Genomic DNA, 11,342 nt, shown 5'->3' with positions numbered 1-11,342 from the left:
TGCTGACAGGCAGGTTGTACTTCTTGTTGAGGAGCAAGTGGATGAAATACGAGACTGGAGGCCTCCATAGGCCCGACGACTGAGGAGTCGGTGTGAATCTCGTGCGTGCCAAGGTCTCGAGCGCGGCAGCTGAGTGATTAAGTGGAATAGTTGTCTGAGTGATAATGGATCCGATGATCATGGCCTGTCTATACGTGCAGCCGTCAAAAGCAAGCGGCAGGACAATGCCCTTGTAGAACGCTCCTGGTTTGTAAACCGACTTTCGCACTGCCATGAAGTAGTGATGGTTCAAGCGTCGTACAGCGGTCTCGGCACCTCCCTTCTTACCCGCGGACTCCGCGATGTTACGAAGGATCGCAGGCAGAAGAACCAGGTTCAGAAAGCGGAAGACCACGTTCGGTCGGGCACTGACCATTATTTTGGTGGCCGCATTCATGGCCTGAGGCGACCACTGCTCGGGAACCGTCAACTGCATGATTTCATCCCAGTTGTCCAGCATAGGTAGCACTCTAAACGCTTTCGGCAGCGGACCGGACCTGTACTTGCGCAGGAACATACCGACCTTTGTGTACTTTTCCACCACTTCGGCAGGAAGCCCTAGGGACCCCGACGTCTGCGGCTGCTTGACGATGAGGTCCGCTAGAAAGTGCACGTCTTTGGTGGGTTTGCGTAGGTCGCCCCAGTCGTCCTCATGCTCTCCGAGGTCGAGGCGGGACAGCTCGGCAGCCAGAGCGGCCACTTGGTCCGGGTCGTCCTCCTCGATAAAGCTCTCATGGTCCTCTTGTCTGTTATCCGCCGTCAACGCAAGGGCTTTTCGTGCCATTCGGTCGGTCATGGGCTCCTCATTCTCGTCCTCGGCAATGTCATCGAACGAGGCCAACATGCGCTCTCTTTGTTTCTTGACCATCTTCTCATACTGAGCGTCACACTCCATCGAGTACTCGAGTGGCGCATGTCTTTGAGCTGATCTCTTCTGACGGAGCTTGCCCATTGCGCATCCAGTAGCCCCACACCTTCAAGTGCCGTTCTGTCTCAGAAAGGTCGATTTTCGCCTCCCCTTGCAGTCTGCAATGCCCGCTACCAGTAAGGTCGATGTTTATGCTGTGGACCCCGAGGTCGTACAATAAGAGCCCATTCTAATCTATTGCAGAGAGGAACTACCCCCACCATCAGGTCACCCCCATCAAGAGGGTTAAGAAGGACAAGACCCCCGCGAAGTCTGCTCGCCAGAAAATCGTGGCTGAGGTTGTCCGTGAGGTCTGCGGCTTCGCTCCCTATGAGAGGAGAATCCTTGAGCTGCTGAAAGTCGGGTCTGGCGTTACCTTCCGACGTGCCTACAAGTTCGCCAAGAAGCGCTTGGGATCACATCACCGTGCTCTCAAGAAGCGCGCGGATATGCAAGACGTGATCTCTGAGCAGAAGCGACGCCACAAGGAGGAGCACCACCATTAAGCAGTTCGTGGTGTGGGCATTATAGACTAAACAGAGTCGTGTGACAGTATTATGAGGTGGTGGGTTTGGTGTCTTGTAGCGGCTCAGGAGCCCACGCCACCACCAGAGAGAAGGCGAGCCGTTCGGGCTCTAGCAGGCGGCGAATCGTACGATTCGATTGTGAAACGACTTTCAGAGGTGGTTGACAAGCTCCCTGGACTTGGAGCACTTCCCAATAAGAGTGTCATTCGCGAGTTGACACGCAAACCAACGGACAGCGGTAGCAAAGGAGAACAACCCACTCGTCGAACCGCAACAGCACCAGATGACGAGAACAGAGAAGATCAGGTCGCTTCTGAAAATCTCAACGGAGTTGTAGATTCTTCGTCACCAGGCCAGGCACCCCCCTTGATGAAGCCTTTTGTGTCGACATCGGAGATGCGAGGCGCTGTCTCCCATACGGAAACGTCTCACCGAGTGCCTCACGCATCAGTCAGCTTGCACATCTCCCGAGCAGCAGATGAGCAACAGAAAACAGAGGGAAAGATTAAAAAGAAGTTGCAAGAGGAGCCCCTAGCACAGTCCCGGGCTGACGTTACGGCCTTGGACTCCGCCCTGCAGGCTGTAAGTATTCTTCATGTGAATAACAAACCGCCTCCGGCAGAGCCTCCGGAACCAGTAAAGGGCTTCATGCCCGGGACTCGCCTGCCTATCCACATGAAGCCTCCACCTCAACATACGTGCGACGAAGGTAAAAACCTCGTTCTGAAGATACCGCTGACGTCGTACCCGTCGTCGCTTGAGCTACCCTTGATGTCAGTGCAAGTGGTGGTGGACCGCGTGAAGCCACCCCATATTGTTGTGACGGATGAGCTCACCCAGGCTCGCGCGCTCTTCAAGCCCGCACCTTCTATTCTGGGAACGGAAATCCTGTCTGACGGGCCCATTTCCGTGTCGGGCTCCGTCTCCCGCTTCGTGCAGCTTCCCACAGGCGGCAAACTCAAAGGTGCTCAGAGTGAGGGCCAAAGCGCCAAATCGGGCGCTGCCGGCACAGACAAGCGCCTAAACCGTAAGATAGGACATTGCAAGAGACCCAGAGGGACGCAAGCTGGACCCGGCACCGGACAAGCAAACGTTACTGACCAAAGGAGTTGAGAAGGCGGCCGGGGACCTCGCAGCGTTCGGTGGCGAGGCAGCGTTTATGAACTCCCTCAAGCGACTAGTGCAGCATTTGACAGTCAAGTATTGGACGCTAGGCCGCTGTCCACGAGACTACTCCCGAGACTGTCCTGTGGGTTTCACCTTTGGTGACAACGGCTACTGTAACCCAAACTCGAGTGAGTGCGGTTCTCAGCCAACACAGTGTACTTCGGCCCGTGTAGGGCATTCAGACCAAAAGCTATGACTCCGGAGGAGAAAGAGGATCTCTCTTGGCGCTGTCACTTTTCCTACGCCTGCGTGCGAAATGCTGAGCTGGATCGCAACCTCCGACGGTGTCCGTTGGAGTGGAATGACGTGGATGGTGTTTGCGTCTGTCCCACGTCCTACAATGGAATTTGCTCGTGTTTGACTGACTTCCGAAAGATGACTGATGCCGAAGTAGTGAGAGCCACGAGGACGTCACACAGTATCATTGGACACAATGGTGCGGGGTTCGATGGAAAATGACGCTGCAAACTAGGGAGGAGTTCGAGATGTACTCTCGGCACAAGAAAAAAGACTGGAAAGGCGTGGCAGGAGGACCGATCGAACCGCTTACAGGTCTAATTCGAACTCTGAAGAAAACGCTGGCTCTTGTTCCCAGAGTGACGTGATTACTCCTCCTTCTCATGTACTTCCTGTTCCTGGTCTTTTTGGTAAGACTCGATGGCAGTGTCCTTGATTTTTTCAGCCTTTTCACCTGTTTTAACTGTGTCGCCCTTTTTGTTTTCTCACAACATGGCATTGCGAACATCGCAAAAAACAACAGCAGTTGACCACCGATCAGTCCCCACTGCATGTACGCAACCTACGTGGCCACCTGAAGCAACGGATTCCGGAATGTATTCGCTGCCGCGCAGTAAGAGTCGCACGGTGGCGGCGTGCCTAAGTCGTACACAGGAGCAGACATTGCCGGAGGAAATAGTGATTTTCGGTTTATGCGCAGATCGAGATCGCGAGAAACCCCACGGGACAGACGGCACGCTCGCAGTCTAAGTCCAGCGCTAAGCGTCCGCGCCAGAGAGCCAGAAACGGCCGTCGCTGCACCACGTCCCAGGCCGGACATGAGTCCTGAGCGCGCACGGAGTCGAGAGCGCGAGCGACGCAGGCGAAAATTGCAGACGGAGTGCATTCGAAGAGCAGGAGGCTTCCAACGACTCGCTGACAGTGAGGGTCGCGAGCCCGTTCGTCTCGTTTGGGATGGTTTCCAGTGGGTGGCAAAGACGGGTGTCATCACGGCGGCGAACAGCGATCCGTCGCTGATGAACAGCACGCGGAAGCTACGGCGCCTCTACTTCGGCGGCCTACCAATCCACGTCGGGCTGAAAGAGACTCAGTTGCAGGATGTGATCTTTGAAGAAATGAAAAAGCGCAAGCTCTGTGCCAACGTCAACCAAAATCCGGTCCTCTGCGTGTGGTTCGCCCGAGAGAATGCCAACTACGGATTCGTAGAGCTGGCCACCATTGAGGAGACCGACAAGGCATTGGCACTTGACGGGATGGATGTTTTGGGCTACAATGTATCTGTGTCAAGGCCTAATGACTACTCCAACGTGACTCTTCCTGGCAGTGGTGCCCAGATGACTATCAACCCGGTGCAGGCAGAGGCTGCTATAGGCGCTGTAGAGTTAGACCGTGCAGGGACGCGCTTCATCCGATTCGTGGCTATATGTACGAAGGCGGAGCTCGAAGAGTCAGGCGACACCTGGAACGAGGTCCTGCATGATATTTGTGACGGCTGCGGGCAGTTCGGAAAGATCCGCCGGTCCATAATAATGTCGCCGTTAGTGCTGTCCAACGCACCAGCTGCGCTGAATGCTACCGATGGCGATGTCTTCCTCGAGTATGAGACCCCGGCGTGCGCAGACTTGTGCCTGACGAAGATGCTGGGACGCAAATACAACGGCAAGGCGGTGCAAGGTAGCAAGGTACAACCAGAGCAGTTTGAACTACTGGAGACATTATTTGCATTGGCAGGATACACTTGAAAAGACGAGACCGAAACATTTAGTGCTGTTGGGAGGACGTCAGTGCTCGAAAAGTTCTTACTCGTTTGAGAAATGCTCTGAGATAGAACACTACAGTCATAACCCAAAGTAGCAGCTGCGTCGGAGCTGTGTCGATCAGGTAGCCGACCCAGTCATGGAGCCGTCGCGACCCTAGGCGAAGGTGCCGGCCACCACCCAGTTGCAGCATCGTTCTGACGAACTCGGTAGTCGGACCGGATTCTGGAGGGGCGGGGACCAACCCGAGGGAATAGGCGACTTGTCGAACTACAGCGTAAGGTTTCGCGCTGACTGTGGACGCGTCCACTCGTAGGTCGTCACGCGACATCCAACACTGGCCGATTCCTACCACGGGCGCTACGATATCCACCACATCCACACGCTCCCAGACTGCACGGAGCTCGTCCAGATGCCACATGTAGAAAGCGGACGATACGACCATGATTTTGCCGGGAGCGTGACGGTGTAGCATATCGCGATGCAAGCGAAGGCGATTGGGACAGGCCGCGCCCTCCGTAGGGCGGTGCAGGCGCGCGCACATGGTCTCGCTTGGCTGCGTCGCAAGAGGAGTCTTCCACTCACGTGGACGTCGGGCAAAAGATCTATGAGAACCGAATCCCCAAGAGGCATGTCCATCAAGATCTCGGGATCCACCTGGTCGTCGACCTCACCGGTTCCCTGAAAGAACTTCACCACATCAAGCGCGTCGGAACCCAAAAAGTCCCTTAGACTGATCGAGAAAAACCGACCGCCTCCTAAACGGACAAGCGCCGTCTGAAGAATCGCAGCCGGCGCCGGGTCGCTGCAGTTTACCACTAAGAGGTGCCCCAAAGGGGTCTCGGCCAGCTGGGGAAAACTCGTCGCCAAGAGTCGCGCAGTTTTCATCCACAGGCAGTACATGATAGTCTTTTTCGGCGACAGGCGGATTCGTTCAGAGCGCAGCAACTTGTCCATGGAGTTCAGCATGCTCAGCGCCAGTCTCTCAGTAGAAGACCGCTCGAGGACGTTTTCATCATCGGGCAGGCATACGGGAACGCAGCGGCTCAGATCACCGACCTCTGACTTTAGCATGGCGAAGAAGATAGTCTGGAGAACATCGGCCACAGACTCTTGGCGGAGCGGGCCGCAGCTGGTCTCGTAAAGCGTAGTGAAAAGCGTGGTGTCTATGGAAACGTCCGGACACGAAGCGACCGCCTTTTTCGGAAAGAACAGATTGCGCAGTCTGGAAGAAGTAGCCAAAGGGCCCAAACTAATCAGGTTCTCCGTATCTAGCGCCTTAAGGACGCAGTCTGGAGAGTCAACTGGTGTCAGCGTCAGCCCCACCCTAGCCATCAAGGCAGCGATATCTCGCCCCGTAGGGCACTGCATATCCGCGATGTGCATAACAGGGAAGTGCGAGAGTTTGGTCCACACGGAATGACATCCCACGGCGACTACCCGATGAGCCACGGCCTCCACAGAACTTGTGGCCAGGAAGCGCGTCGAGTGGCAGACCGTGCCAGATTGCAGCATGCTAGCCATGAGCTTGACGCAGACGTTCGCAGGCTGCAGCTCCCTAGTCGCCAGGCAAACGGCAACGATTGGGAGTCGGTAGACCGCGCATGGAAGGCCGTTTTGAAAGAATCGCTCCAGTAGCTGCTCTGCAACCCATTTGGAGAAGACGTAGCCCTGCTGGGCGGGGTCGAACACCTGGCAGATATCCTCAACCAATGGTCTCCGACACTCCAGTAGGCGGCGTTTGATGTCCGTCTGAATAGCAATCGCAGCTTCCTCTCACGTTGACAGACTGGAAGTACTCCGGCCATACGCCGAGAGTAGATGCGAAGTGCAGTCGCTTAAGTCTCCCCGCCGAGGCAAACATGGCCAAACGTAGGGTCCCAAGTACGTTTGTGGATCGCAGACTCGCGTATGCCTTCATGAGTCCCACATCGGCCGCGAAGTGATAAACAGTGTCAATCTCCAACGACAACGCTTCGAAGCTTTGGGGATTCAGCCCAAATTTGCTCAGAGCAACATCTGCTCGTATTGGGCGCACACGCGACGCGTAGGAAGCCGACCACCAAGAGGCCGCGGAGAGGTCGGCCAGGAAATCCTCTTCCGACTTGCGGATGAAGCAGTGCACTCGGCTTTTGGTCCTCTTCAGAAGTTCGGCAAGGACCCAATGTCCAAGAAAGCCTGTGGCCCCTGTGAGTAACAAATTCTCGCCGTAGCGACCGCGCGACTCCTTAGTGTGAACCTCGCAGAGAGGGAGAAGCTCCCTCAAGTCCCGGATCGGGTCTACGGAGCTGTGCAACCGATACTCGGCGCAGTGGCAACGAATGTGTTCTAGAATTTCCTTGGTGGGAACCTGCTCATCTGATGTTAACTGCAAATTGTTGCTCACCTTTGAGCTTCTTCGCTTCAGCAACGGCTTTCGTGACTAGACGTACGACATCCAAGAACGTAGGCTCATTGAGAAAGAACTCCGTCGGGAAGCCCACGTCAGCACATTGGAATCTTAGTCGCACCGCATTCATCAGATAGAAGAGGCCGGGCGAATCGACGCCGGCATCTACGATGAGAGCCTGCATCCGCTTCACTGCTCCGTCAGTCTGCGAGCACTGGTCATGGAAGGGGAGGACGTCATCCATAATGCTTACCACCTCGTCCACCACGCGAAAAGACAGGCCTCGGATATCGCTAGGAAGGCTTTCTAGATCTAGGGGGGGCTGGGGGGTTCTGTACTGACAGCTGGTTCTCCCTTGAGACATGAAGAGCAGACCTGGTGTGTCGGCCTGAGAGATGATCATCTCCTTGAGCGTTCCACGACGCAGCTTGCCGCTGGTCGTCTTCGGAATCGTTCGAGGTTTGAACAAAAAGACGTCCTGGCAGTGCAGACCAGTGTACCTCGAGACAGAAGCTCTTACTTGAGTCGCAATATGCAACCCGAAAGCTTCGTCGGACCCTATAGGATTGGCTGTCTTCTGACCGCGCAAGAGCTGAGTCAGCCGACTTCTGAAAAAGGCATCCTTAACCTCCACCGCTACGCAGAGCGCAGGGTCCAGTTCACCTGTGCAGAACGCCACCGCTCGCCCCTTTCGTACGTACTTGACGCTCCTCTCCACACACTGCTCAATGTCAGCAGGGAACACATTACGACCCCGGATGATCATCACATCCTTGATCCGGCCCACGACGAACAGCTGTCCTTGCCAGAAGAACCCCGTGTCGCCCGTTCGCAGCCACGGCCCAACACGTTCGCCATGCTTGCGATAGCAGAACCCAGAGAAGACCAGAGAGTCGCTTCCAAAGTAGCCCTTGGCGACGGAGCTAGACCGGACCCAGATCTCGCCTGTGCTGTCTCCATCCTGCTCCCTGCACGTCGAGGGGTCCACGATCACAACATCCACTCCGAGACACGGATGGCCGAGGCCAATGAGTTCGATGCCGCCCTCGTGAATGGGGCGCACTAGGCCTCTCTCGCAGGCGGCTCTGTCAATTGAGAGTTGCAGGAGGGCCCTTGTACCGGACACGATAAGGGTGTGCTCCGCAAGACCGTAGGCTGGGATGATGGTTCCCTGTCGCAAGCCGCACTGCTTGAACTTGTTCTCGAAGGCAGCCACCGTGGACGGACGCACAGCCTCGGCTCCACATAGAATGCTGCTGAGGTACCGAAAGTCCAGCGACAGCAGGACTTCTGTGGGGACTCGCTCCACCACCAAGTCCAGAGCAAAGTTGGGCGCCGCTGTGCCTACACACTCATACCGACTGAGGTGGGTAAGCCACGAACAGGGACGTCGCATGAACTCCGCAGGGGACATTTGCACCAGGGAGCAGCCTCCCATGAGAGGTGCCAATGTCATCCCAATGAGGCCCATGTCGTGGTAGACGGGCAACCAGGAGAATATGCGAACCGGGTGCCCCAGCACCCTTTTAGAAATCTCATTCCTTGGCCTCATGATCTCGACATAGTCTTCGAGGGGCTGGTCGGTTAAACTGACGTCAGTGTCAGGGTCCTCGTAGACGGATGTTAGGCCGAAAATGCCGCCACAAAGGTGCATGTTATTCACCAAGCTATATCACACACCCCAGAGAGCTCACTTGTTGTGTGTGACCTTGACGCCCTTGGGTTCAGCAGTGGAGCCACTTGTGAATTGGACAAAGCAGACGTCATCGGGATCCACAACAGCCCATTCTGCGCAGGAAGGCGAGAGATTCTGATCCTGGACGTTGTCGGTCTTGATCCACGACGCAGCACCCCAAAGAGACGGAATGGAGCATGCCACCCGCCAGTACCACTTGTCGGTCAGGACGAACCGCGCCTTGCAGATCGCGAGGATCACCCGAAAGCGCTCGGCGTCGCACGAGCCGCCTCCCGGAGACGGAGGGTACACAGGCACCGGCACGATGCCGGTCGCCACGCAGCCCAAAAAGGCTTCCAAAAAAGCAGGGCCCGGAAAGTAGCAGAGGACGACGCGTTCGCCCTGAGTCAGGTCGCGTCTGATGAGCAGCCTGCCAACGGAGAGGGCACGACAAAAAAGCTGACTATACGTCAAGTGTTGTTCGGACTTCTCCTCCAGCCATATGATGGCATCATCTGAACCTTGCTCGATGGTACGGTTTTCAATCCCAGCCAGAAGGGGGTTCGATTCGAATGTTGGAGACTTGTAGAGTTCTACTAGAGGCATTAAAAAGCTTTGTGCATTATCACTTTTTTGCCTACTTATTGTGGGGTGTTTTCAGCAAAATACCCTCTTTGATTAATATGATTAATTAACGTACGCATTATCTTCCATCTCCTCAACTTCAAGTACCTCTGACAAGAACTGTTTCACCCCCGCAGGTGCATACCGCATATTGCAGGGGTGGTCCACGACATTTCCGATGCGTGTCCCGTGGTACGTCTCTCCATAGCCATCAGACTCCAGAATGTAGCAGTAGAACATGGAATCCGAGATGACTTCGATGGTCTCCGCGATCATCAGAACGCACAGGAAGGCCACGATTGCACCGATTCCTGCAGCATAGGCAGGTGATGAAACAAATCGAGCCGAATCTGGCGAAGTGAAGTCAAAAAATGCCTTATGAGTCGTACGAATGCCCGAGTCTCTCGCGAGCTGACGCATGTCAAAGTCAGAGACATTAGTGAGCAGTAAAAAGCCCATGAAATATGCTCCAAGTGCCGCTGCACATGCCATCGTTAAACTCTGAATACCGGCGGTCCCCACGTAGGGTGACGCGATGCTGGGCATCACACGGGGACCCTTGCAGAGCAAGCGAGCTCGTGAAGTGCGAATGCCACCATTGAGGTTGTGGCACTGCAACGCTATCTCAGTCCAAACAGCAGTCGTTGTCGAGTCCACGACGTCCGCTATCGGATCTACCAAGGCATCCAGAGCTCTTGCCATGGTGTCAGTAGCGTGGTTACTAGCATCGGGAACCCCTGGAGGCACCTCCATGGCATCTGTATGTGCCTAACCCCTAAGAACTCACCGACGTCGAAGTACTGTGGATTCAAGCGTCTACTCAAGAACGCGAAGGCACTTTTGACTACGGTCAGCGGCAGGCCGAGAGCGCCAAGCGCCATGCTACCCAGATGATGCTTTAGGCCGATTTCCAGTGCAATCAGGGCGGGGCACCACCCCACATCTCGCTGGTCACATCCGCAAGTCGCTGGGTCGCTAAAGTACCATGTGGCGCCTGTGTAGGCGACGACGAATCGGTTGAGATTGATCAGCGTGAAGACGATCCAGATGGAGGCCGCAATCCAAACCACGCACCCCAAAACGACCCCAGGAGCCAGAAATCTGACAGCACGATGCAGCGGGACGACCGACACACCTCCGTTTTCATTGATAGCCAACGACTCCTCCACCGCAGACACTGACGCAGACGCTACGATGCGCCGCAGAACATCGAACGCTAACCCAGCGAACGTTGCGGTTAGCGTTGCTAGCCCCGATGAGACCGGGAGAACATTCGAGCTCCAGAAGGCATGCGAGGTGACTTTGGTAGTGTTGGCCACGACGCCATAGATTGGCCAGTTGACAGCCACCAGACATGCGGCAATGACGGAGCCAAACAGGAACACCACGCCGAGAAGGGCGCTGACGGAGAAAGTAGCAGGGAAGAACTTAAAGTAGATGTTCGGGACCTTTCCTGCAATGGCGAACCAGAACGAGTAGCACGCGATAGTGAACATCAGCACGGGAATGGAGGGCGCGGCAAGCAACGACGGTAACCAGGAAGCCTGACCAACGAGACTCACCAGCACCGCGGAACCCAGAACCGCGCACACCATCACGGACAGAAAAATCGCAGGCCAGGCGTGAGCTGCGGTGCCCAACCCGAATCGCATCTGCCGACCTAGGCCCTGATACGCGCCAAGCACCGCGGCTTTCAGCCGTGCATCAAGAGGTACGCACAAGTAGTCTGCTACTAGTCGCGTGGCGTACAGAGGCGTGTTCACTCGGTACTGCACCACCACACTGGAACTGGCGTCACGCTCCAACTGGGACATGGGCACGTCGAGTGTTTTACCCACGTCTGCGATGCCCGGACACGCCGCTACACACTGCGGCTCCTTGAGAAGCAATGATGGGCGCTTGGAGGTGGCGGACAGAGGGTAGTAGGTGTAGGGGCGGTCCACAACTGGGCCATCAACGCCGCAAATCAGCCCGTTGAAGTTGACGCCTCGATACAGAACCTCCGGGACACCTTTGGCCC

The 11,342-nt window shown here is 55.8% G+C and overlaps 7 protein-coding genes across 14 annotated transcripts; 3 read left to right on the top strand and 4 right to left on the bottom strand.

The window, feature by feature from the left end:
* On the bottom strand, window positions 1–934 carry KVP18_004728 (uncharacterized protein; the record flags this gene model as incomplete). 2 transcript variants are annotated; one of them, XM_067957643.1, is made up of 1 exon in its annotated part: window positions 1–934. In XM_067957643.1, a coding segment is annotated over one exon (934 nt), but the record flags the coding sequence as incomplete, so codon positions are not given. The 2 variants fall into 2 exon arrangements, with proteins under 2 accessions (XP_067806384.1, XP_067806383.1); XM_067957642.1 differs by having other exon boundaries at window positions 8–934.
* A 136-nt stretch (window positions 935–1,070) lies between these two features.
* On the top strand, window positions 1,071–1,452 carry KVP18_004729 (uncharacterized protein; the record flags this gene model as incomplete). Its single annotated transcript, XM_067957644.1, has 2 exons — window positions 1,071–1,083; window positions 1,151–1,452. 2 exons carry the CDS (start codon window positions 1,071–1,073, stop codon window positions 1,450–1,452), a joined length of 315 nt encoding a protein of 104 aa, XP_067806385.1.
* A 51-nt stretch (window positions 1,453–1,503) lies between these two features.
* KVP18_004726 (uncharacterized protein) lies at window positions 1,504–3,245 on the top strand (the record flags this gene model as incomplete). Of its 3 annotated transcripts, XM_067957638.1 has the most annotated exons (4): window positions 1,843–2,500; window positions 2,529–2,768; window positions 2,795–3,033; window positions 3,060–3,245. In XM_067957638.1, the coding sequence occupies 4 exons, from the start codon at window positions 1,843–1,845 to the stop codon at window positions 3,243–3,245; spliced, it is 1,323 nt and encodes a 440-aa protein (XP_067806379.1). The 3 variants fall into 3 exon arrangements, with proteins under 3 accessions (XP_067806378.1, XP_067806379.1, XP_067806380.1); XM_067957637.1 differs by lacking the exons at window positions 2,795–3,033; window positions 3,060–3,245 and having other exon boundaries at window positions 1,504–2,586; XM_067957639.1 differs by lacking the exons at window positions 1,843–2,500; window positions 2,529–2,768 and having other exon boundaries at window positions 2,833–3,099.
* Window positions 3,246–3,569: 324 nt separating this feature from the next.
* KVP18_004724 (uncharacterized protein) lies at window positions 3,570–4,619 on the top strand (the record flags this gene model as incomplete). 2 transcript variants are annotated; one of them, XM_067957633.1, is made up of 1 exon in its annotated part: window positions 3,570–4,619. In XM_067957633.1, the coding sequence occupies one exon, from the start codon at window positions 3,570–3,572 to the stop codon at window positions 4,617–4,619; it is 1,050 nt and encodes a 349-aa protein (XP_067806374.1). The 2 variants fall into 2 exon arrangements, with proteins under 2 accessions (XP_067806374.1, XP_067806373.1); XM_067957632.1 differs by having other exon boundaries at window positions 3,696–4,619.
* Window positions 4,620–4,638: 19 nt separating this feature from the next.
* On the bottom strand, window positions 4,639–8,677 carry KVP18_004727 (uncharacterized protein; the record flags this gene model as incomplete). Of its 2 annotated transcripts, none has more annotated exons than XM_067957641.1 (4): window positions 4,639–5,190; window positions 5,220–6,386; window positions 6,415–6,992; window positions 7,021–8,677. In XM_067957641.1, the coding sequence occupies 4 exons, from the start codon at window positions 8,675–8,677 to the stop codon at window positions 4,639–4,641; spliced, it is 3,954 nt and encodes a 1,317-aa protein (XP_067806382.1). The 2 variants fall into 2 exon arrangements, with proteins under 2 accessions (XP_067806382.1, XP_067806381.1); XM_067957640.1 differs by having other exon boundaries at window positions 6,415–7,002; window positions 7,067–8,677.
* A 36-nt stretch (window positions 8,678–8,713) lies between these two features.
* Window positions 8,714–9,304, bottom strand: KVP18_004723 (uncharacterized protein; the record flags this gene model as incomplete). Its single annotated transcript, XM_067957631.1, has 1 exon — window positions 8,714–9,304. One exon carries the CDS (start codon window positions 9,302–9,304, stop codon window positions 8,714–8,716), a length of 591 nt encoding a protein of 196 aa, XP_067806372.1.
* An 81-nt stretch (window positions 9,305–9,385) lies between these two features.
* Window positions 9,386–11,342, bottom strand: KVP18_004725 (uncharacterized protein; the record flags this gene model as incomplete). 3 transcript variants are annotated; one of them, XM_067957635.1, is made up of 2 exons in its annotated part: window positions 9,386–10,080; window positions 10,110–11,342. In XM_067957635.1, coding segments are annotated over 2 exons (1,928 nt in total), but the record flags the coding sequence as incomplete, so codon positions are not given. The 3 variants fall into 3 exon arrangements, with proteins under 3 accessions (XP_067806376.1, XP_067806377.1, XP_067806375.1); XM_067957636.1 differs by lacking the exon at window positions 10,110–11,342 and having other exon boundaries at window positions 9,386–9,781; XM_067957634.1 differs by having other exon boundaries at window positions 9,997–11,136.

The sequence above is a fragment of a genome, assembly GCF_019968955.1.
Source record: "MAG: Porospora cf. gigantea A chromosome Unknown PgA_NODE_765_length_11342_cov_352.118, whole genome shotgun sequence".
Lineage (NCBI taxonomy): Eukaryota > Apicomplexa > Conoidasida > Eugregarinorida > Porosporidae > Porospora > Porospora cf. gigantea A.
The sequence above is the reverse complement of the archived record's forward strand: the minus strand, read 5'-3'. Positions and strand labels throughout refer to the sequence as shown.